This window comes from Pelodiscus sinensis, chromosome 31, assembly GCF_052426305.1.
Source record: "Pelodiscus sinensis isolate ZL-2025 chromosome 31, ASM5242630v1, whole genome shotgun sequence".
In the NCBI taxonomy this organism is placed as follows: domain Eukaryota; kingdom Metazoa; phylum Chordata; order Testudines; family Trionychidae; genus Pelodiscus; species Pelodiscus sinensis.
The window spans coordinates 12739455-12762380 of NC_143082.1; the positions used below are offsets into that span (position 1 = coordinate 12739455).

The 22926-nt window shown below is 69.6% G+C and overlaps 2 protein-coding genes across 7 annotated transcripts; one reads left to right on the forward strand and one right to left on the reverse strand.

The window, feature by feature from the left end:
• The first annotated feature begins 935 nt into the window (after positions 1-935).
• IL23A (interleukin 23 subunit alpha) lies at positions 936-3242 on the forward strand. Its single transcript, XM_075903383.2, has 4 exons — positions 936-1067; positions 2135-2227; positions 2743-2886; positions 3026-3242. The coding sequence occupies exons 2-4, from the start codon at positions 2171-2173 to the stop codon at positions 3176-3178; spliced, it is 354 nt and encodes a 117-aa protein (XP_075759498.2). The 5' UTR covers positions 936-1067; positions 2135-2170; the 3' UTR covers positions 3179-3242.
• A 163-nt stretch (positions 3243-3405) lies between these two features.
• Positions 3406-21802, reverse strand: STAT2 (signal transducer and activator of transcription 2). Of its 6 annotated transcripts, none has more exons than XM_075901876.2 (24): positions 21656-21802; positions 18276-18430; positions 13362-13527; positions 13173-13271; positions 12827-12919; positions 12412-12490; positions 11491-11576; positions 11121-11281; positions 10511-10669; positions 10017-10109; positions 9537-9596; positions 9308-9328; positions 8921-9011; positions 8573-8629; positions 8275-8358; positions 8082-8180; positions 7767-7902; positions 7350-7399; positions 7174-7262; positions 6800-6939; positions 6446-6634; positions 5776-5833; positions 4985-5481; positions 3406-4792 (listed from the first exon to the last, which is right to left on the reverse strand). In XM_075901876.2, the coding sequence occupies exons 2-24, from the start codon at positions 18404-18406 to the stop codon at positions 4677-4679; spliced, it is 2754 nt and encodes a 917-aa protein (XP_075757991.2). In that variant the 5' UTR covers positions 18407-18430; positions 21656-21802; the 3' UTR covers positions 3406-4676. The 6 variants fall into 6 exon arrangements, with proteins under 6 accessions (XP_075757991.2, XP_075757992.2, XP_075757988.2 ...); XM_075901877.2 differs by lacking the exon at positions 21656-21802 and adding an exon at positions 20999-21099; XM_075901873.2 differs by lacking the exon at positions 21656-21802 and adding an exon at positions 20745-20952 and having other exon boundaries at positions 11491-11573.
• Positions 21803-22926: the final 1124 nt, after the last annotated feature.

A 22926-nucleotide genomic window follows, 5' to 3' on the forward strand; every position in this document is an offset into this window, starting at 1 on the left:
CCCATACTCCTCCCCCCGCCCCAAGGTCCTTTCCCTTCACCTGCGGCCCCCCTCAGCTTTTCCCCATTCCTCCTTGGTTTGAAATTAAGCTAAGTGCAGGTCTGTGCTGGTGCGATGAGCCCCCTCCCCGGCATGTTTCCCTGTGGGAGAGCCCCCCCAGCTCTGGGAAAGGGTTAACCTGCAGTGAAGTTTGATGCACTGGTGAGAAATTCACTGAAGGGGGGACCCCACAGGGGGACACCCAGAGCCCCCCTGGCTGATCTCTTGGGTTCACCTCCCCCAAACAACAGCTCAATTGCTGATTATGCCAGTGGTCAGGGGAGAACCCAGCAAGCAGGACTCATGGGTTCTGGCTCCAGATCTGGCGGCGGGGGGCAGGTGGGTTTTGGGGTGGAGGGGTCTGGAAGCCAGGACACCTAGGTTCTAGTCCCAGCCATGGCAGGGGAGGGCGGCCCAAGGGCGTTGGGAGCCAGGGCTGGCTCTGGGAGGACAAGCCCAGTGGTATGAAAATACCTTGGGGTTTTCTGGGTTCGGCCAGGGCGCGCCAAGGGGGATTTGGGAGCTGCCCCATGTCGTCCCTTGCTTCCACCCCACGGTGACCAGTGGAGCTGCTGGCGGCAGGGAGATACCACGGGCCGAGGAGCCGGCGGATCCCTGGACCCTGCCCCCCCCCTCCTGGTATCGCTTCTGCTTTCGCGGGGTGGCTTCAATTTCGCAGTAACCGGCCTGGGTGAGTGATGACATCGCGCTCCGCTGGGGCCAGCACTGACACCATCACTCGGGGGTGCTACCTGCTGTCCCGGGGAAACCCCACCTGCCCACTGAGTCACCTGCCGCTGCATAAATACAGCTGGGCCCAGCCCAGCACCCCACACAGCAACCCACGGGGATCTGGCAGCATGCAGAGCAACAGCTGGCACTGGACCGGCGCCCTCCTTTGCTTCCTGGGGCTGCTGGCGGCATCCTGGGGGAGGGTCCTGCCGCCCAGCCCCGACTGGCAGCGTTGCAAGAATTTCTCCAGCCAAGTCAACAAGCTGGCCTGGGACATCAAGGGCCATGTGAGCCTGGTGAGCGGGGCCGGGCAGCTGGGACCGGGGGGAGGTGTGTTACCGGGAGCTGGAGAGCGGGCAGGGGAGCCCCCAGCTGGAGGTGCATGGGGGGCACACCATCTGGGGTCCTGGGTCCCAGCCAGCAGCAGCAGCTGACAACCCTGGGGGGACATAAGTTGGTTGGGGGATCCCCCCTCAGCCTAGTGCTGGCCGACCCCATGGGTATGGGTCTGGGCTGAGAGGCCATGAGGCTGTCATGTGCCCAGGCTGGACCCACAGAAAGGACAGTAGCCCAGGCTATGGGGAGCTGGGAACAATTCCCTGCTCTGTCCCAGGCTGCCGGGGTGATTATAGGTGCTTAGCTATGCCCGTTGCCTCAGTTTCCCCATCCTATACAAGGGGATGAGGTACCAGCCCTGCCTCTGGGGGTGGGGGGTGGTAAAGCCCACAAAGGCTGGGAAGTGCTCTGAGCTCATGGGGAAGGGTTTGATGCCAGCAGGGCAGAGCCAGCTGCTGCCTGGTTAACCCCAGGGCTGTGCATGGACAGCGAGCTAGGAAGGGGATTTCGGCACACGCCGCGGCCAGAGGGGCTGGATGGACAGATGGCTGGAGGGATGGGTGTCCAGACAGACGGCTGTGTGGGACTGCAGGGGAGACGAGTCCAGTGCCGGACGGACAGACAGCTGCAAGGACCCATTTCCCTCCCAGCAGAGGCACTTTGGGGTTGAGACCCTGTTGGGCTCCCCCCCCCCATGGCTCCATGATCCCCCCCCCCCCAGCCCCACCCCAGCAACAGTTCCAGCCATTCACAAGGTGTCTAGAAAAACCCAGCCCATGGGACTACCCCAGTTCTGGGCTGGGCTTTTCCTAGGCTGGGATCACAGGGTCCGAGCCAAGGGGCTGGTACTCCATCCAGAGCCATGGGGTGGGAGCAGGGGCCCGGAGGAGGGCGGAGCAGCCAAATGGGAGCTGGGAGATGGGGGAGGAAGCAAGGGGGACCGGGCTGAGCTGGGGGGTGGGAGGGCCACAGGCAGGAAACTGCCCCCCTGCCAGGCTGACCCAGGGCTGTGCTGCTCCCTGCCCAGCTGTCCCTGGTGGAGGAGAACCCCAGTGAGGACCTGATGCCCCAGATCCGCTGCAGCGACAAGTGCAACCCTGACAAGCTGGGCTCCGAGCAGGTACCAGCCGGACGGGCACCCGGGTGGGGCCAGGGCAGGTGGGGGCGGAGAGCGGGCAGCTGGGGAGGTGGGAGGGGGGCTGAGCACATGGGGGCAGGGGCAGGGCAGTTGGGGGCAGAGCAGATCGGGGTGGGGAAGGGCAGTTGGGGGGTAGGGCAGATGAAGGGCAGTTGGGGGCAGAGCAGATCGGGGTGGGGAAGGGCAGTTGGGGGGTAGGGCAGATGAAGGGCAGTTGGGGGCCGGGCAGAGCGGGGTGGGGAAGGGCAGTTGGGGGACAGATGAGGGCAGGGCCAAGGGGGGCAGGGGGAGAGATGCAGAGTCTCAGCTCCCCCCAAGGACGTACTCCGTGAGCGAAGGGGGTGGGGGGCTGCTGATTCAGGGTCACCCCCCCCCAGCCCCAATCTCCATGGACTCAGGACCAAGCCCGTAGTTGGGGCTGGGGGGGGGTGTTCCAAGAGGGTGGGAGCTGGAACTCCCCCTCTTCCCCCTGCCTCATGCCCCGTTCCCCCCCGCAGAGATGCCTGGACCGGATTCACGAGGCCCTGACCCACTACCGTGCCCTGCTGGGCTCCGAGGTCTTCACCGAGCTCAAGGGCCCCGACGCCCAACTCGTGGCGGCGCTGCGGAGCGCCCTGGCCCAGCTGACCAGCCTCGTTCAGGTGAGGGGGGAGCCTCGTGGGCCAGGGGGAAATAAGCCACAATCCACCCCGTCAGCTCCGGAGAGCGTGACCCTAAGGGGTTCCCCCCAGCCGGGGGGCCGCAGCACCAAGCGTAACCCGCCGCCTCTTTGTCCCGCAGGACGGCAGCTTGGCCCCAGAGCCACCGACGATACCTTCCCAGCAGAGCCAGCCCTGGGAACGGCCCCTGCTCCAGCACCGGATCCTCCAGCAGCTCCGCTCCTTCTCGGCCGTGATGGCGCGGGTCTTCGCCCACGGCGCGGCCACCCGCTAGGCTGGCGCTCGGGCTGCACCTCCCAGCAACCCCAGCCCTCGGCCCCGGGGCTGGCCGGAGAACCCCACCCCTCCCTGTGTATTTATATTTATTGCCCGGCCGGGGGTTATTTATGAGCAGTCGCTGTCTATTTATGCCCCGCCGGGCCGCTATTTATGATATTTAATGGCTCCGCAGCCTCCAGTGCCTATTAAAGGACGTTGATTTGTACAGACCAGGCTCAGTGGTGCGGCGATGGGGGAGTTTAATAACCGGCTGGCACACGGCCCAGAAAGCCAGGCCCGCAGGGTCCGCGCAGGCCTGCCCATCATGGCCCCCAGCCTCCTCCGGCTTCCGTTCTGTGCCGGAGCAAACCTCAGCTCCGGCCAGCCACCTCCGCTTTGTTCTGCTGGTGGGCCGGCCCCCGACTGTCTACCTGGCTGGGCCGGTGCCTTCTGAGACGGCAGTAGGGGAGCTACCAGCCAGCCAGGCAGCACAGGCCTGGCTCTCTGCAAGGAGTAAGCCACCTAGGGACCAATGCAGCACCCCGGGGAAACTGAGGCACCCACCACAGTCATACAAAATACTCTGAACAATTCCCACTTCTCCCCCAGCAGCCTGGGGGAAGAGCACTAACACCAACTGCTGCAGGGGGGGTGGCCCTCCGGCTCCAGCTCAGCCCCACGAACTCCCTTCCCTGGGAGAATACCAGGGACAGGCAGCTGGCAGCCTCTCTTCTCCCCCCCCCCCCCCCCCCGGAGAGGGGGTAGCACGGCTGAGTGGAGGAGGGGGACGGATGGAGGGGCGGGATGCCTTAGTCCCAGCTCTGACCCCCTAGGAATCCAACTCTGGCCCAGCCCCATGGGGGCTGCCTGGTAACACAAGCACAGGCCCCAGCCCAGCTCCCCCCACAAATCCAGGCCCTCTGCCCTAGAGCCAGCCCAGCACATGGGCCTCAAGCCAGGGCCCGAATTCTGGTGGGGGGTGGATGGCAGGCAAGGGGGTGACGTGCTCAGGGTGGCCACCAGAAGGCAACAGGCCCTGGCAGCAGGAGAGTTCTGCCAGCACAAGACCTCCCACACAAGGGGGAGGGACTTATTTTTAGGGGAGCACCATGGAGCCCCCCCGAGCACCACAGGGAGCTGGGGGGGCAGATATATATACACACACACAAGAGAGATTCCCTGTGGCCAGGGACTGTCCCCCCGCCCGTGTCAGCCCAAGAGCTGCAGACGCCCCCCCCCCTAGGACCCCGGGGAGCCGGGGTCCGAGTGTGCACGGCAGCACCCCTCCCCCAGATGGCTGCACCCCGCCCCTGCCAGCACGTGGAGGGGGGACAAGGCACCACCGGCGGGGGGCAAGCCAAGCCCTGGGCCTCGGCCGAGAACACCTCCGCCCCCTACAGGTCAGGCGGGGCTGGGCTAGGCCTTGCCTGCCGTCCAGCTGAGGGCACAGCCAGGGTGGGGGCAGAGCCCCTGAGCTCCAGGCCCCTGTGAGGGCTCAGCCGGGCGAGACATCGTCACTGGAAGTCCGTGGAGTCAACCTGGAGCGGAGGCATGTCGTCAGCCGCCAGGAACAAGGGGGGGCCAGGCAGCTCTGGCGGGGGTGCATCATCTGGCGGAGGCAGGAAGGGGTCTGCAAGAGAAGGGGAGCTGGGCTCAGGGGGCGCCGGGGGCTGCAGAGCCTGGGGAAAAGGAGCTGAGACACCAGGGAGCTGGGGCTCAGGACTGAGGGGTACCTGGAAGGCCTCTGTTACCCCACCTTCTTGGGGCCAACGTCCACCCATTGCCTGGCCCCCCACCCCTAGGCCGGGACCTGGAGACTCACCAGATGAATCGAACCTCATCATGTTCAGCGCTTCCAGCATCTCCAGGTGATTGGTGCCTAGCTCCAGCATTTCCAGATGATTGGCCCCAGGCTCCGGCATCCCCAGGTGACTGGCCTCTAGCTCCAGCATTTCCAGACGATTGGGCCCAGGCTCCGGCATCCCCATGTGACTGGCCTCTAGCTCCAGCATTTCCAGAGGATTGGCCCCAGGCTCCAGCATCCCCAGGTGACTGGCCTCTAGCTCCAGCATTTCCAGAGGATTGGCCCCAGGCTCCAGCATCCCCAGGTGACTGGCCTCTAGCTCCAGCATTTCCAGACGATTGGCCCCAGGCTTCGGCATCTCCTGGTGATTGGCCCCGGGCTCTAGCCCTGGTGCCGCCAAGTAATTGGCCCCGGGCTCCGGTACATCCAGGGCCTCCAGATGATTGGCCCCTGGCTGCTCTGCTGCGGGAGCCTCTAGCCCCACGCCCTCTGGGATCCAGGATTCACTGGGCTGCCTAGAAGGAGAGCAGGCCTGGCTTAGCCGGCACATGACAGGGGGAGAAGCGCTCTTAGGGGAAGGGCACGACCCCACCCATCGCCCAGGCCCAGCGAGAGCCGCTCTGAAGGGCAAGGGGCATTGGAAGGGCTCCATCGCCATGGCGGAGGGTGGGATGGGGTAGCCAGGAGGGACCTGGGGATCTCTTTCAGCCAGGGGGGAAGCCAGGCCAGGGAGGGGCAGGAAACAGGGGTCTCTTCTGAAGCGGCTGGGGCAGGCCAGCACATGGGGACCCCACATCCGGCTCCCTCACCTGGAGGACACTCTGATCAGCCGCCGGTTCAGGTATTTCTTCTGCTCCAGCAGGTCCGCTGGGGAGGGGGAGAGAAGAGCAGGTGTCAGAGAGAGGGGAGCCCCGGCAAGCCCCCCACCCCTGCCACCGAATCTCACCTAGGCCACCAATGGAGTAAGCAGGCCTGGGAGTGTTGCCCCAGGGCTGGGCCGGCAGGGGCTGGGGGGCAGGAGCGAGGGGCCCGGCAGGGCTGGGGGAGCCCGGGGCTGCGGGGCAGGAGCGAGGGGCCCGGCAGGGCTGGGGGAGCCCAGGGCTGGGCTGGCAGGGGCTGGGGGGCAGGAGCGAGGGGCCCGGCAGGGCTGGGGGAGCCCGGGGCTGCGGGGCAGGAGCGAGGGGCCCGGCAGGGCTGGGGGAGCCCAGGGCTGGGCCGGCAGGGGCTGAGGGGCAGGAGCGAGGGGCCCGGCAGGACTGGGGGAGCCCAGGGCTGGGCCAGCAGGGGCTGCGGGGCAGGAGCGAGGGGCCCGGCAGGGGCTGGGGGGCAGGAGCGAGGGGCCCGGCAGGGGCTGGGCCGGCAGGGGCTGCGGGGCAGGAGCGAGGGGCCCGGCAGGGGCTGGGGGGCAGGAGCGAGGGGCCCGGCAGGGCTGGGGGAGCCCGGGGCTGGGCTGACAGGCAGGAGGGCAGCGGCCGGTACCTTCCCTCCTCTCGGTGTAGTACTTCCCGAAGGCCTGGTCCCGGGGCGTGCCAGGGTACAGGAACTTGAGGGGGTTCTCGGGGATGTTCTCCGCAGCCAGCAGCTGGTAGTCGTGGATGATGTCGGGCAGCTGCAGAGACGCCAGCTCCACCTTGGTGTAGGGCTCCACGGAACGGACCTTGGGCTGACCTGGGGTTGGGCACAGCGGAGGGGGAAGGGGGTGTCACTCCCGGCGAGCGCCCCCAGGGATGGGACGGGCTGCATAGCCCCAGGTGGAGAACCCAGCAGTCAGCGCGCCTGCTCCGCCCGCTAGGGAACGCTGCCCCCGTCCCACGCCGAGCGGCGGGGACCCACCTTTCTCCCCGAGCTCCACCCAGCTGCAGGTGATGCCGCCGTCCCGGGTGCTCTCGCTGAAGCGCAGCAGGAAAGTTCCCATCTGCTTCCTCTTCAGCAGCTGCCGCTCCCGCTTGCGGCTCACGAAGCCCATGATGTGCCTGGAGGGGAGGGGAGCCCGGGTGAGCCTCTAGCGGGGCCCCCACCACGCTCCGCCCTGCCAGGTCCACAGCCCCTTTACTGGGGGGGGAGGGGCAAGGGCTCCCCTAGCCCCTCCCCCTTCACTCGACCCCGCCCCCCCAAAGGGGTGACCCCAGGGCAGGGGTGTGGCCAAAGCCAGCTGCAGTTCCGGCATCTGCCCACAGGGGGGAGCAGACATGGCTCCCATCACTCACCCGTCCTTCCAGAGCGGAGCCAGATGGTCCCGGATGAGGTTCAGGATTCCCTCCAGCCAGGTCCAGAAGGAGAAGCTGGGGGGGTCGTCCTGCAGCCGAGAGGGGGTGACAGGCTGAAGGGAGGGTACGAGGAGGGAACGCCGGGGAGGGGACAGATATACTCAGCAGCCACTTACCTTGGAGAACTTGGCCCAGGTCAGTGTGCTGTTGGGGGGGGCTCCCGGCCCTTTAAGTTGGGGGGGGAGAAAAGGGGGTGAGCCTGTGGCAAGGTGAATTCATGCAGCTGCTCTAGGGTCCTTCCCTCTGCAGCCTGGGGGGGGCCAGTGTGGAGTCAGGGGAGGGGGAAAGGTGGGGTAAAGGGAGGAGAAGCAATGCCTCCCCCCGGGGGCAGAGCCAGGAGGGACCCACACACCCTGGCAGACTCTGCCCCTCCTATCCCCACTGCCCACCCACCCCACATGGCAGGCCCCCCCGGATTTGGGGTCTCAGCGCTGCCCAGAGACCCCAGGGATGGGCTACAACTAGGCCAAAGGGGCGCTAGCCAGGTGCCTACCCCTGCCCCTCTCCCCCCACTGCCTTTGGGAGGATGTTACCAAAGAGTTTTTCCGCCAGCATCTGCAGGTGCTCTTTGTCCAGCCCGCGCTCGGTGGCGGCTAAGAACTGCCAGCTCAGCACCTCGCTCAGCTGGGCCCACGGGGCCGCCGGCGGTGCAGAGAAGAACAGCTGGTTCTGCGGGCAGAGAGTGAGGGGACTAGCACGGGGGGCTGGGGCCCGGACGGAGTAGCGTGGGGCCCACACGGGGCCATGGCTCCAAAGATGGGGGGCGGAGCACAGGCCACCTGCACACACACAGTGCCCAGACCCCCCCCCCCCTCCAGCGGCATAGGACAGCCATGCGGGCCCCTCACCTTGGGGTCTGGGCTGAGCATGTTGAACCAGAGCACGGCCGCCCAGGCGCTGGCGAACTGGCTGCTGCTGGAGATGATCACCACGGGCAGGGTGGACGTCTGGGGAGGAGGGGGAGGGGGATGAGAGCAGTCAGCAGGGGAGGGGTGCGCCCCGGAGCGAGGGAGACAACCCCCATAGTCTCCCCCCACCCACCTGCAGCTCCAGCGCCAGCTCCTGGTACTTGTACTTGAGCGTGAGGGTGATCAGGTGCAACTCCTCCGTGACAGCCAGCAGGCCCTGGAACAGAGACGGGGGGGGGGGGGGGGGTCAGCCAGGCCCCTAAACAGTTTCATAGAGGGGGGGACATAACCCAGCAGGGGCAGGGCACCTCCAGGGGCAGCTGTGGGACCCCCCCAGGAGACGAGGCTGTGCCAGCTGCCCCCCATTCTACCCCCTCCCCCCCAGGTCAGGCTGCAGGTGCTCCCCCCCCCCCCCCCCGCAGCAAACCCACCTCATTGGCACCTCTGTTGCCTTTGCCGGCGCCTCCAGCCCTCTGCTCCTTCAGTGTCTGCCAGGGAGCAGGGGAAAGTCAGTGTTCGGCCCCTGCCTGCCCCCACCCAGCCCACAGCAGGGAGGCAATGGGGCTGAACCACCCGCGTGGGGGGGCAGGGCTCCCCTACCCCAGAGGCAGCTCCGCCCCTGCCAAGCCACACAGCAAGCAAGCTGCACCGACGGGGAGAGAACCCAGGCATCCGGGCTCCGCCCCCCCAAGCGGAGGATCCAAGCATCCAGGCTCCCCCCCGCCCGCCCCCATCTCCTCCCTGAGCGGAGGACCCAGGCGTCCAGGCCCTGGCCATACTATGTGACGGAAGTCGCACACCAGCCCGTCCAACTGGGCGTTGTCCTGGAGCAACTTGCTGGTGGAAGTCAGGATGTTGAACTTCCGGAACCTGTGGGAAGGACCAAGGGGGCGGGGCCGTGAGGCAGAGACCCAGGTTCGAGCCCCGAGGCCGGGGAGGGGGCCAGAGACCCCGGTGATGGGCACCCAGTAAGTACTCAGATTTCCTGCTCTCATCCCAGGCCACGTGGCTGCAGCGCTCAGCCACCGGCACCTCAGGTGGAGCAGAACCGGCAATGGGAACAAACTGGATCCAGCCCCCCACCCCCCCCCCACCCCAGGTGGGACGGTAGCTGGCGCCCCCTGGAGGGGGAAGGCCCGTATCCCATCCTCTGCGCCAGCGCTCACCCTTTCAGGCTGGGGGGATCCCTGCAGGAGGAAAAAGACGACACCACCAGTAAATCGACCGCTCGCACGGGAGCCCTGCTCCCCCCACCCTGCCGCCAAGGAGCCCTTGTTCCCTGGGTGTTAGGTTCCTACCCCCACCCCAATCAGAGCTCCCTGTACCCATCCACACCCAGTGGGCTCCCTGCAGGGGGGGTGCGGTAAGGCCTTTATGGGGCAGGAGGCAACTCACTTGTCAATGCTGATTTCCACCTCCAGCTGGTGGCTTCGATCCTGCAGCTTGACCAGGAGCCTGGAGGGGCAGGGGACAGAAGGAGCCCGTCACCCTGGCCACTGGCCTGGAAGGCCACACGGCCCACATGGGAGGGGTAGGTGTGGGGGTGGGCTCTGGGGGCTGAGCATCCCTCCCGCTTTAGCGCCCGCTCCCAATGAGGCTGCCAGAATCATTCCCTCTAATTGTTTCCATCCATGTGTGGAATACATTTTGTTACATGCGCCGAGCCATGTGCACCACCAGTAGAAGCACGCTGCCAGCTGGGGGCAACTGCCCAAGCGCTCACCCTACGGGGAACACTGGGCCCCCTCCTGGCACGGCCAGAACCAGGATCTGCCCCAGGGCCAGGCTGTGGAGCAAGCACCAGCCCTCACAGGATGATAGGGGACAAGGCATTGCAGGCTGGGCGGGAGGAGGCAAGCGAAGCCGGAGTTTCACCTGGCACGGACGGAGAACTTGTTGCTGGTTTTCAGAATCAGGGGCCTCCAGTTGAATAAGGGCATGACGGGCTGGACCTCCACCACAAAGGCACTGGGGGGGGGGGGGGGAGGCATTAGCACCCCAGGGTGCTCCCTAATGCAATTCTATACTCCCAAATCCCATGTAGTCCAGCGACCCCATCCACATCCCTCTGTCCTGAGCCGGTCAGGTCCCTGCACCAAGGAACCCCCTCCCCATGCTCCTATGAGGCAGGCCTCCAACCCCCCCTTCCCCACGCTCCTATGGGCCAGGCCCCAATACCCCTCCCATACGGCTATGGGGCAGCCCAATCCCCAGACCCCAGCCCCCCTCATGCACCACCCGACCCCTTCCCACACTCCTATGAGGAAACCTTCCCCCTCCATGTTCCTAGGTGCAACCTCTGCCCCCCGCCCCCTCCCACTCCTATGGAGCAGCCCCCCCAGTACCTTGCCCCCCCAATCCCCCCACACCTCTTCATGAGGCAGCAGAGCTGCTCCCTCAGCCGGCTGTCCAGCAGGGGCAGCTGCGCCGTGAGCGGGTCGTGCTGGTAGGTCAGTTTGGCGTGTTGCTCGCCCAGCGCCCGCAGCAAGCGCCAGAGCTGGAACAGCACCTCCGCCGCCCCGGTGAACCTGCGGGCAGAGGTGAGCCAAGTGGGGGGGGTCGCTGCCAGCTCACGCCACCCTGGGCGGGCTCCTTGTGGGGTCCAGCCCCGAGTCCTTCCCAGGAGCCTAGAGACCAGGCTCCTGCCCCGGCCATCGACAGGGCGTTTCAGCAGCCCGTTGGGGGCAGCCCCGGGGGACGTGCCCAGAGCGCGGCGGCGGGAGGGACCCGCCGACATTCGTGTGCTCCCCCGGCAAGAACTCGCTCGGTCCCCTTCCCTCTCGGGCAAAGCCGCCGGACCAGAGCAAGGGGCCAGTGGACCCAGGGAAGGGCCCGGCCTCGGGGCCAGGGCGTCATCGGGATACGGAGGCGACAGGCCGGAGAGCCAGGACCGGCTGGGGTTCCCCTCCGATGACACCCGGCCGGGGCCTGGGCTCTGCTCGTGGGGCTGCCGGACTCCACGCCTGCTCTGCCCCGTACCAGGTCTCCAGGAGGCTGAGGCTGGTGTCGCAGGGCGCCCCCAGGCAGGCCTTCCGCTGCCGCTCCTTCCACTCAGCCAGCTCCTCCAGCAGGAAATCCCGCAGCGTCTCGCAGCGGCCCAGCAGCTCCTGCGCCCGGGCCAGCACGTCCTGCCAGAGAGACTGTGTCTGCCGTGACCCCTGGCACCCCACAGGGAGACTGGCCGTGCCCAGCTCCCCGCAGCGCAGCCCAGGGGGAGATGACAGCGCGGGGAAACTGAGGCATGGCCACCCAAGGCCCAGTGGGGAAGGGATGCAGGGGAACTGGTGCCCGGAGGGGGGAGGGGCGACTGCCCCCTCGATGCAGCGGCACCAGGGACCCCCGGAGTCACCTTGCGGCTCCGATCCAGGTTGTTCAGCAGGACTTGCAGTTGTCCCATCTGGCGGGCCAGCTCGGGGCTGGCGGGAGCCCCCTCTGCTGGAGAGACAGCGGCAGCTCGCAGGTGGGGGGTGGGGGCAGGAACAGAACCTGCCCCCTAGCCCCACAGCTGGGGAGGGCCCCCCACCCATCCAGCCCCTTGCAGCACCGCGCCCCCTACAGACCCCCCCCCCCGGGTGCAGCACCGCGCCCCCTACAGACCCCCCCCCGGTGCAGCACCGCGCCCCCTACGACCCCCCCCCGGGTGCAGCACCGCACCCCCTACAGACCCCCCCCCCCCGGGTGCAGCACCGCGCCCCCTACAGACCCCCCCCCCCCCGGTGCAGCACCGCGCCCCCTACAGACCCCCCCCCCGGGTGCAGCACCGCGCCCCCTACAGTCCCCCCCCCCGGGTGCAGCACCGCGCCCCCTACAGTCCCCCCCCGGTGCAGCACCGCGCCCCCTCCAAACCTCTTCCCAGCCATGTACCGCACAGCCCCCCACCAAACCCCTGCCACACAGGGCCCCCTCCCCAGCCCCCTAACAGCTTGCTGGGATACGGGGGGGGGGGCAGCGCTGACTGCAAGGGGGAAGTGTCCCCGGCTGAGCCCCCTCCCCGCCGCAGGAGGCCTTAGCCCCCTAGCACCACATTAGGTAGGGAGGGCGGCGGCGGCTCTGGGGAGGGGTCTCCTTGTCCCCCCACACCCCGCGCCCTCCTGGCGGCTCTGCCCTCCCTCGGGAAACCCGCCTGCACGTGGAGCATGTTGGGGGGAGCAAGCAGAAGACCCCCCCCTCCCCGACTACGCCTACCCCCAGGGTTGCTCAGCCCCCTCTGCTGCCCCATCCCCCCCTCCCCCACTTCACCCTCCCTCCGCCAGCCAGCCGGGCTCCTCACCCGCCATGCGGTGAACCTTATAGCGGAAATCGAAGGTGTCCTGCAGCTCCTCCAGGTGCCGCACGGTGCGATCCAGCTCCTGGCAGGGGGCAAAGGGAACCGGCTATGGGGGCAGGAGAGCCTGGGGTGCACGCTGGGGCCGGGTCCGGGGGACGGAGCCATCTGGCCACATGTTCAGGATGGGCTGGGGGCAGGGCCCCAGGCTCCCTACACACCGGGAAACTGAGGCATTTCCACCTAAGGCCCAGTGGGGAAGGGATGCAGGGGAACCAGCGCCCAGAGGGAGGAGGGGAGGCAGTGCAGCCCCAGGTATCCCCACTGGAGGAGAGGGGTGCAGCCCAGGCTCCCCTGTCCCTCTCCTGCCAGCGTGGGGTGGTCTGGGGAGGGCACCGGGCGAGCTCCAGGCCATACCCACCTGCACCGCTGCCCGGGTCTCCGCCAGGCGCCCTGCAATCTTCTGCTGCCGGTCCGTCTCCATGGGGGCGCTGGACGGTGGCGGAGCTGTCGCCTGCAGGGGACGCACAAGAGATGGGCCCCTGAGCCCCCCAGCCGGAGCCAGGGGGGTGGGCCGGCTACCCAGGAAAGGGGGCTCTCCCCAATACAGCACTAGGGGGCGCGGCGGGAAGCCAGGCTGAGGGGATCACTACTCAGGGAGGGAGGGAGGCAGACTGGGGGGCTCTGGTCTGGCAGGGAGTGGGGGAGGCACTGTGCTGCTGGGGGGGGCACTATGAGCCCAGGGATCGGCCCCTGCCCTGTCTTGCCTGCTGGGCTGCGTGGCCCCTGCTCAGAATGGCCTTCTCCTCCAGCAGCAGGTTGGCGATGACGTTGGCCAGCTCCTCTGGGCGCTCCTGGTACTTGGCCTGGAAGGAAGCCAGAGGCGTTGGGATCGGGGGGGGGGGGGCACAGACACCCTGCCCCACCTCCCCTCCCCCCAGCAGCCCGGCCCCCACCTGCAGGTTGAGCTTGGACTTGCGCAGGTTGTGTTTGAGCACGAAGTCCTCCTGGCGGGTGCCGAAGCGGCTGTACTGGTCGTCCAGCATGGCCAGAAGGGTGTGGAACAGCATGTGGGCCTGGGAGGAGTGGGACTCGGACACAGGGAGCTCGGCTGCCTGGCTCCTGGGGCAGAGACAAGGGCGCACTGCAGGGTCCCCGCCCCCAGACAGCCCCGCGCTGCCGGGAGAGCCCGGGCTGCACCCCACTCCTCCAGCGGGGACCCCTGGGGCTGCACCGTCCCTTTCCTGCCCCTCCCCCTCCAGCGGGGACCCCCGGGGCTGCACTGTCCCTTTCCTGCCCCTCCCCCTCCAGCAGGGACCCCCGGGGCTGCACCGTCCCTTTCCTGCCCCTCCCCCTCCAGCGGGGACCCCCGGGGCTGCACTGTCTCTTTCCTGCCCCTCCCCCTCCAGCGGGGACCCCCGGGGCTGCACTGTCCCTTTCCTGCCCCTCCCCCTCCAGCGGGGACCCCCGGGGCTGCACCGTCTCTTTCCTGCCCCTCCCCCTCCAGCGGGGACCCCCAGGGCTGCACCGTCTCTTTCCTGCCCCTCCCCCTCCAGCAGGGACCCCCGGGGCTGCACCGTCCCTTTCCTGCCCCTCCCCCTCCAGCGGGGACCCCCGGGGCTGCACCGTCTCTTTCCTGCCCCTCCCCCTCCAGCAGGGACCCCCGGGGCTGCACCGTCCCTTTCCTGCCCCTCCCCCTCCAGCGGGGACCCCCGGGGCTGCACTGTCCCTTTCCTGCCGTCCCCCTCCAGCGGGGACCCCCGGGGCTGCACTGTCCCTTTCCTGCCGTCCCCCTCCAGCGGGGACCCCCGGGGCTGCACTGTCTCTTTCCTGCCCCTCCCCCTCCAGCGGGGACCCCCGGGGCTGCACTGTCTCTTTCCTGCCCCTCCCCCTCCAGCGGGGACCCCCGGGGCTGCACCGTCTCTTTCCTGCCCCTCCCCCTCCAGCAGGGACCCCCGGGGCTGCACCGTCCCTTTCCTGCCCCTCCCCCTCCAGCGGGGACCCCCGGGGCTGCACTGTCCCTTTCCTGCCCATCCCCCTCCAGCGGGGACCCCTGGGGCTGCACTGTCCCTTTCCTGCCCATCCCCCTCCAGCGGGGACCCCCGGGGCTGCACCGTCTCTTTCCTGCCCCTCCCCCTCCAGCAGGGACCCCCGGGGCTGCACTGTCCCTTTCCTGCCGTCCCCCTCCAGCGGGGACCCCCAGGGCTGCACTGTCCCTTTCCTGCTGTCCCCCTCCAGCGGGGACCCCCGGGGCTGCACTGTCCCTTTCCTGCCGTCCCCCTCCAGCGGGGACCCCTGGGGCTGCACTGTCCCTTTCCTGCCGTCCCCCTCCAGCAGGGACCCCCGGGGCTGCACTGTCCCTTTCCTGCCCCTCCCCCTCCAGCAGGGACCCCCGGGGCTGCACTGTCCCTTTCCTGCCGTCCCCCTCCAGCGGGGACCCCCGGGGCTGCACTGTCCCTTTCCTGCCGTCCCCCTCCAGCGGGGACCCCCCGGGGCTGCACCGTCCCTTTCCTGCCGTCCCCCTCCAGCGGGGACCCCCGGGGCTGCACCGTCCCTTTCCTGCCCCTCCCCCTCCAGCGGGGACCCCCGGGGCTGCACTGTCCCTTTCCTGCCGTCCCCCTCCAGCGGGGACCCCCGGGGCTGCACTGTCCCTTTCCTGCCCATCCCCCTCCAGCAGGGACCCCCGGGGCTGCACCGTCCCTTTCCTGCCCCTCCCCCTCCAGCGGGGACCCCCGGGGCTGCACTGTCCCTTTCCTGCCGTCCCCCTCCAGCGGGGACCCCCGGGGCTGCACTGTCTCTTTCCTGCCCCTCCCCCTCCAGCGGGGACCCCCGGGGCTGCACTGTCTCTTTCCTGCCCCTCCCCCTCCAGCGGGGACCCCCGGGGCTGCACCGTCTCTTTCCTGCCCCTCCCCCTCCAGCAGGGACCCCCGGGGCTGCACCGTCCCTTTCCTGCCCCTCCCCCTCCAGCGGGGACCCCCGGGGCTGCACCGTCTCTTTCCTGCCCCTCCCCCTCCAGCAGGGACCCCTGGGGCTGCACTGTCCCTTTCCTGCTGTCCCCCTCCAGCGGGGACCCCCGGGGCTGCACCGTCCCTTTCCTGCCCCTCCCCCTCCAGCGGGGACCCCCGGGGCTGCACTGTCCCTTTCCTGCCCCTCCCCCTCCAGCGGGGACCCCCGGGGCTGCACTGTCCCTTTCCTGCCGTCCCCCTCCAGCGGGGACCCCCAGGGCTGCACTGTCCCTTTCCTGCCGTCCCCCTCCAGCGGGGACCCCCAGGGCTGCACTGTCCCTTTCCTGCCGTCCCCCTCCAGCGGGGACCCCCGGGGCTGCACTGTCCCTTTCCTGCCGTCCCCCTCCAGCGGGGACCCCCAGGGCTGCACTGTCCCTTTCCTGCCGTCCCCCTCCAGCGGGGACCCCCAGGGCTGCACTGTCCCTTTCCTGCCGTCCCCCTCCAGCGGGGACCCCCGGGGCTGCACTGTCCCTTTCCTGCCGTCCCCCTCCAGCGGGGACCCCCGGGGCTGCACTGTCCCTTTCCTGCCGTCCCCCTCCAGCGGGGACCCCCGGGGCTGCACTGTCCCTTTCCTGCCGTCCCCCTCCAGCGGGGACCCCCGGGGCTGCACTGTCCCTTTCCTGCCGTCCCCCTCCAGCGGGGACCCCCGGGGCTGCACTGTCCCTTTCCTGCCGTCCCCCTCCAGCGGGGACCCCCGGGGCTGCACTGTCCCTTTCCTGCCCATCCCCCTCCAGCGGGGACCCCCGGGGCTGCACTGTCCCTTTCCTGCCGTCCCCCTCCAGCGGGGACCCCCAGGGCTGCACTGTCCCTTTCCTGCCGTCCCCCTCCAGCGGGGACCCCCAGGGCTGCACTGTCCCTTTCCTGCCGTCCCCCTCCAGCGGGGACCCCCGGGGCTGCACTGTCCCTTTCCTGCCGTCCCCCTCCAGCGGGGACCCCCAGGGCTGCACTGTCCCTTTCCTGCCGTCCCCCTCCAGCGGGGACCCCTGGGGCTGCACTGTCCCTTTCCTGCCGTCCCCCTCCAGCGGGGACCCCCGGGGCTGCACTGTCCCTTTCCTGCCGTCCCCCTCCAGCGGGGACCCCTGGGGCTGCACTGTCCCTTTCCTGCCGTCCCCCTCCAGCGGGGACCCCTGGGGCTGCACTGTCCCTTTCCTGCCCCTCCCCCTCCAGCGGGGACCCCCGGGGCTGCACTGTCCCTTTCCTGCCCGTCCCCCTCCAGCGGGGACCCCCGGGGCTGCACTGTCCCTTTCCTGCCCATCCCCCTCCAGCAGGGACCCCCGGGGCTGCACTGTCCCTTTCCTGCCGTCCCCCTCCAGCGGGGACCCCTGGGGCTGCACTGTCCCTTTCCTGCCCGTCCCCCTCCAGCGGGGATCCCCGGGGCTGCACTGTCCCTTTCCTGCCCGTCCCCCTCCAGCGGGGACCCCCAGGGCTGCACCGTCCCTTTCCTGCCCGTCCCCCTCCAGCAGGGACCCCCGGGGCTGCACTGTCCCTTTCCTGCCCGTCCCCCTCCAGCGGGGACCCCCGGGGCTGCACCGTCCCTTTCCTGCCCGTCCCCCTCCAGCAGGGACCCCTGGGGCTGCACTGTCCCTTTCCTGCCCGTCTCCCTCCAGCGGGGACCCCCGGGGCTGCACTGTCCCTTTCCTGCCCATCCCCCTCCAGCAGGGACCCCCGGGGCTGCACTGTCCCTTTCCTGCCCCTCCCCCTCCAGCGGGGACCCCCGGGGCTGCACTGTCCCTTTCCTGCCGTCCCCCTCCAGCGGGGACCCCCAGGGCTGCACCGTCCCTTTCCTGCCGTCCCCCTCCAGCGGGGACCCCCAGGGCTGCACCGTCCCTTTCCTGCCCCTCCCCCTCCAGCAGGGACCCCCGGGGCTGCACCGTCCCTTTCCTGCCCCTCCCCCTCCAGCAGGGACCCCCAGGGCTGCACTGTCCCTTTCCTGCCGTCCCCCTCCAGCAGGGACCCCCGGGGCTGCACCGTCCCTTTCCTGCCCATCCCCCTCCAGCAGGGACCCCCGGGGCTGCACCGTCCCTTTCCTGCCGTCCCCCTCCAGCGGGGACCCCCAGGGCTGCACTGTCCCTTTCCTGCCGTCCCCCTCCAGCAGGGACCCCCGGGGCTGCACTGTCCCTTTCCTGCCGTCCCCCTCCAGCGGGGACCCCCAGGGCTGCACCGTCCCTTTCCTGCCGTCCCCCTCCAGCAGGGACCCCCGGGGCTGCACCGTCCCTTTCCTGCCGTCCCCCTCCAGCGGGGACCCCCAGGGCTGCACTGTCCCTTTCCTGCCCCTCCCCCTCCAGCGGGGACCCCCGGGGCTGCACTGTCCCTTTCCTGCCCGTCCCCCTCCAGCGGGGATCCCCGGGGCTGCACTGTCCCTTTCCTGCCCGTCCCCCTCCAGCGGGGATCCCCGGGGCTGCACTGTCCCTTTCCTGCCGTCCCCCTCCAGCGGGGACCCCCAGGGCTGCACTGTCCCTTTCCTGCCCCTCCCCCTCCAGCGGGGACCCCCAGGGCTGCACTGTCCCTTTCCTGCCCATCCCCCTCCAGCGGGGACCCCCGGGGCTGCACTGTCCCTTTCCTGCCCGTCCCCCTCCAGCGGGGACCCCCGGGGCTGCACTGTCCCTTTCCTGCTGTCCCCCTCCAGCAGGGACCCCCGGGGCTGCACTGTCCCTTTCCTGACCCCCGGGGCATGCCAGCAGAGGTGCCTGAGGGTCGCATCTCTTCTCCTGCTCCCCCTTCCCGCAGGGCTGCCTGTGGGGGTGTCGCTCCCCTCCCCCACACCAGACCACCCCCGGTTCAATCTGAGACGTTCCCAGCGCTTGCCGTGGGTCCCAGCTGCCGACTCTGCCCCCCCCCATTAACCCTTCCCTCGCTGGCCGTTACCAGTTCTGGTCTTCGAGCCAGGGCGCCAGGTACTGCCGCACCTCCATGGGCAGGTGGTCGTCCGAGTACAGCTGGTGCACCTGATCCAGGTAGGCCTTCTCCAGCTGCTGCACCTCCTGCCACTGAGCCATGCTGGGGGCCGTGCCAGCCCCCCTCTGGGGAGCAAACCCAGGCAGCAGGTGAGTGGGGGCCAGGGGCTGGGACAGCAGCCTCCCCCTCCTGGGGCACAAGGAGCCTGCGTTCGGGGATGGGTCGGTCCCAGCTCTGCAGCCACCGCTGGGAAGGGAAACAGCCGCTGCCTCGAACCCGGCTCCCCCAGGGCCTCAGCAGCACAGAGCAGGGTCACTCCACACGGGGCAGCTGCCCCAGGCTCGGCTGTGTGGAGAGGGGCTGCTGAATGGCACTGGAGGACCGTTCCCTGTGCCCCCCCCCCCCCCAACATTCATAGCTCATGCTAGCAACTGGCTTTCTTTTGGGTAAGAATCCAGCCCTTGGCTCCCTCAGCCCTGCCAGTGCCCCTCACTCCTGCCCCCCAGCCCTGCCAGTGCCCCTCACTCCTGCCCCACAGCCCTGCCAGTGCCCCTCACTCCTGCCCCCACAGCCCCTGCCCCCCCAGCCCTGCCAGTGCCCCTCACTCCTGCCCCCACAGCCCCTGCCCCCACAGCCCTGCCAGTGCCCCTCACTCCTGCCCCCACAGCCCCTGCCCCCACAGCCCTGCCAGCGCCCCTCACTCCTGCCCCCGCCCCTCACTCCTGCCCCCCACAGCCCTGCCGGTGCCCCTCACTCCTGCCCCCCACAGCCCTGCCAGTGCCCCTCACTCCTGCCCCCCAGCCCTGCCAGTGCCCCTCACTCCTGCCCCCCACAGCCCTGCCAGTACCCCTCACTCCTGCCCCCCAGCCCTGCCAGTGCCCCTCACTCCTGCCCCCCAGCCCTGCCAGTGCCCCTCACTCCTGCCCCCCCAGCCCCCTGCCCCCACAGCCCTGCCAGTGCCCCTCACTCCTGCCCCACAGCCCCTGCCCCCACAGCCCTGCCAGCGCCCCTCACTCCTGACCCCCAGCCCTGCCAGCGCCCCTCACTCCTGACCCCCAGCCCTGCCAGCGCCTCTCACTCCTGCCCCACTGTCCCTGCCCCCACAGCCCTGCCAGTGCCCCTCACTCCTGCCCCACAGCCCCTGCCCCCCACAGCTCCTGCCCCCCACAGCCCCTGCCAGTGTCCCTCACTCCTGCCCCACAGCCCCTGCTCCCCCAGCACTGCCAGTGCCCCTCACTCCTACCCCACAGCCTCTGCCCCCCCAGCCCCTGCCCCTCACTCCTGCCCCACAGCCCCTGCCAGTCCAGCCCGGCATAAAGGGAACCCACCAGGAAGTCAAAGCTGAGGAAAGATGTAGCAGCAGTTGTCAGAGCACAGATGCCCCCCTAGGTCATTTAGGACAGTTTCCAGCCTCCGCCCGCTATGGCCACAGGGGCCTAGCGGCTGGAAGCCCCCCCCCCGCAAGCCTGCATCCCTCCATGGGAGCGTCTGCAAGCTGGACAAAGCAGCAGCCTGTGGATGTGAAACTAGGAGAGGAGACTCAACCGCAGACACAAACCACAGGCCCCAAGCCGCAGGGCCCCGCACGAGGGCCGTAAGCTGGGGGGCAAAGCTGGGCTGCTTTAGGGGTGCCAGGAAATGAGCCCTCCGGTTCCTGCAAAGCCCTCACCCCGTCTCACTGGGCTCCGGGGGCCTCTGCAGAGCCGCTCGCTCTGGGGAAGGTCTTTAAGGGCAGGAACTGCACAAATCCTTGGGAGGAGCCGGGGCCCTTCAGCTAAAAGGGGGAGCCGAGGGGGGGCCCAAGGCTGGGCGTTGGGAGCGAGGGGCACTGGCGGAGCTGAGGGGAGCCCAGGGGCTGTGGGGCACAGTCAAAGCTGAGCGCCACACATTGAACACCCCCTAGTTCCGCCTTTGAACTTCCGCGCCACCCTCCCTGGCACCCAGCCACTTGACACCATCAGCGCGTGAAGCCATTTCCAAACATGCCCCCCCACCCAGGCCCGAGTCCTGCTCCCAGCTGCAAAAGCAATTTGCTCTCCTGTCAACCCCCGAGGGAAGGGAGATGGGGGGGGGGGGGCGTGCCAGGGCCTGGCTAGACCAGGGCTCAGGTGAGGCACCAGGTGCCCTGCCGTCAAAGCCTGTCACCCACGGCTGAGTGCAACCCACGTCCTCTCCTCTGCATGTCCCCAGCCCTCCCTCCTGGCTCGGCTCCGGCGGGGTTGGGGCTAACCCCTTCAGGGTGGGCTGAGGAGGGATTCGGTGCACCCGAGGGCAGAAAGGGCCAGGCCAGGCGGTTTCTGGCCTCACCCAGGGGCTCGGGTGATCAGACTCCTGACCGGGCTCCCCAGGGGGAAGCCAGGAAGTCAACTGCAGCTTGCATCACATGCAGAGAGGGGCGGTGTCTGCCCCACAGAGCACGTTCCCTGGGCCGGGCCTTACCTGCCAAGGGGCTGCAAGTGCCAACCACTGCCCAGAGCTGCACCCCCGCCATGACAGCCCTGCCCCCTGCTCCACAGGGTTCATGGAGGGAGGGGTGGGGCTAACACTGGTTGGGAGACTCCTGCCCCAGGGGGCAGGGCACCATGACAGCCAGCCCCGAACCGCCAATACCAGCCCCACTCCATCCAGAACCCCCAGTACCAGCCCCACCCCCCACATAAAGGGGGCACTGTGAGGAGGTAAAAAGGGCTTACACTGCTACTTAACAACTCATCAGCTGGCAGCGACAGCAGCCCCCGGACACCCCTCCACTGCCCCCAGCCCCGTCCCCAGAACCCCCCAGTGCCGCCTTTACCCCTTGAGCCCCCAGCCTCTCCACTGCCCCCTGCACCCAGCCCCAGCTCTAACCACTAGAGCCCCCAGCCCCTCCACTGCCCCCTGCACCCAGCCCCAGCTCTAACCACTAGAGCCCCCAGCCCCTCCACTGCCCCCTGCACCCAGCCCCAGCTCTAACCACTAGAGCCCCCAGCCCCTCCACTGCCCCCTGCACCCAGCCCCAGCTCTAACCACTAGAGCCCCCAGCCCCCCCACTGCCCCCTGCACCCAGCCCCAGCTCTAACCACTAGAGCCCCCAGCCCCCCCACTGCCCCCTGCACCCAGCCCCAGAGCCCCCAGTGCCAGCTCTAACCACTACAGCCCCCAGCCCCTCCACTGCCCCCTGCACCCAGCCCCAGCTCTAACCACTAGAGAACCCAGCCCCAGATTCCCCAGTGCCAGCTCTAACCCCTAGAGCCCCCAGCCCCCCCACTGCCCCCTGCACCCAGCCCCAGAGCCCCCAGTGCCAGCTCTAACCACTACAGCCCCCAGCCCCCTAGTAGCCCCCATCCCAGTGCCTGCCCCGCCCCCCTCACCTGGCTCCGAGGCTGCCCGGCTCGCTGGTGTTCTAAGCCTGCCGTGCCGGCCTCCGCGCGACCCTCCCACCGCGCAGCGACCCGCTCTTCCTCCTCCGGGAGGAGACCCCGCCCCTGCCCGACGCCGGTTGGCTGAGAGGCGGGGCAGGACACGCCTCCCTCCATCAGCGGCGGCGGGAGGGGAGGCGCTAAGCGGAAGACCGGAGCCCGGGGCCGAAGCCAGCCTACTGAATTCCCAGAAATGATGTAACAGGGGAGAAAGAGGCGGGGCCTCGGAAAGGGGGCGGAGCTATACTAAGAGAGTGAATGAGGGGCGGGGCCCGCAGAGTGGGGCGGCTTCGCCCACTCTCCCCACTGGGGAGCCCAGGCCCCAGCGGGGGGGCCAATCCAACACCCCAAGCCAAGCCCCCCAGTGCCGGCCCCTCCACTGCCCCCCTGCATCGCGTCCCCAGAGCCCCCCAGTGCCGGCCCCTCCGCTGCCCCCCTGCATCGCGTCCCCAGAGCCCCCCGGTTCCAGCCCCTCCGCTGCCCCCCTGCATCGCGTCCCCAGAGCCCCCCAGTGCCGGCCCCTCCGCTGCCCCCCTGCATCGCGTCCCCAGAGCCCCCCAGTGCCGGCCCCTCCGCTGCCCCCCTGCATCGCGTCCCCAGAGCCCCCCAGTGCCGGCCCCTCCGCTGCCCCCCTGCATCGCGTCCCCAGAGCCCCCCAGTGCCGGCCCCTCCGCTGCCCCCCTGCATCGCGTCCCCAGAGCCCCCCCGTGCCGGCCCCTCCGCTGCCCCCTGCATCCCGTCCCCAGAGCCCCCCGGTGCCGGCCCCTCCGCTGCCCCCCTGCATCCCGTCCCCAGAGCCCCCCCGTGCCGGCCCCTCCGCTGCCCCCCTGCATCCCGTCCCCAGAGCCCCCCCGTGCTGGCCCCTCCGCTGCCCCCCTGCATCCCGTCCCCAGAGCCCCCCAGTGCCGGCCCCTCCGCTGCCCCCCTGCATCCCGTCCCCAGAGCCCCCCCGTGCCGGCCCCTCCGCTGCCCCCCTGCATCCCGTCCCCAGAGCCCCCCCGTGCTGGCCCCTCCGCTGCCCCCCTGCATCCCGTCCCCAGAGCCCCCCAGTGCCGGCCCCTCCGCTGCCCCCCTGCATCCCGTCCCCAGAGCCCCCCAGTGCCGGCCCCTCCGCTGCCCCCCTGCATCGCGTCCCCAGAGCCCCCCAGTGCCGACCCCTCCGCTGCCCCCCTGCATCGTGTCCCCAGAGCCCGTCGGTGCCGGCCCCTCCGCTGCCCCCCTGC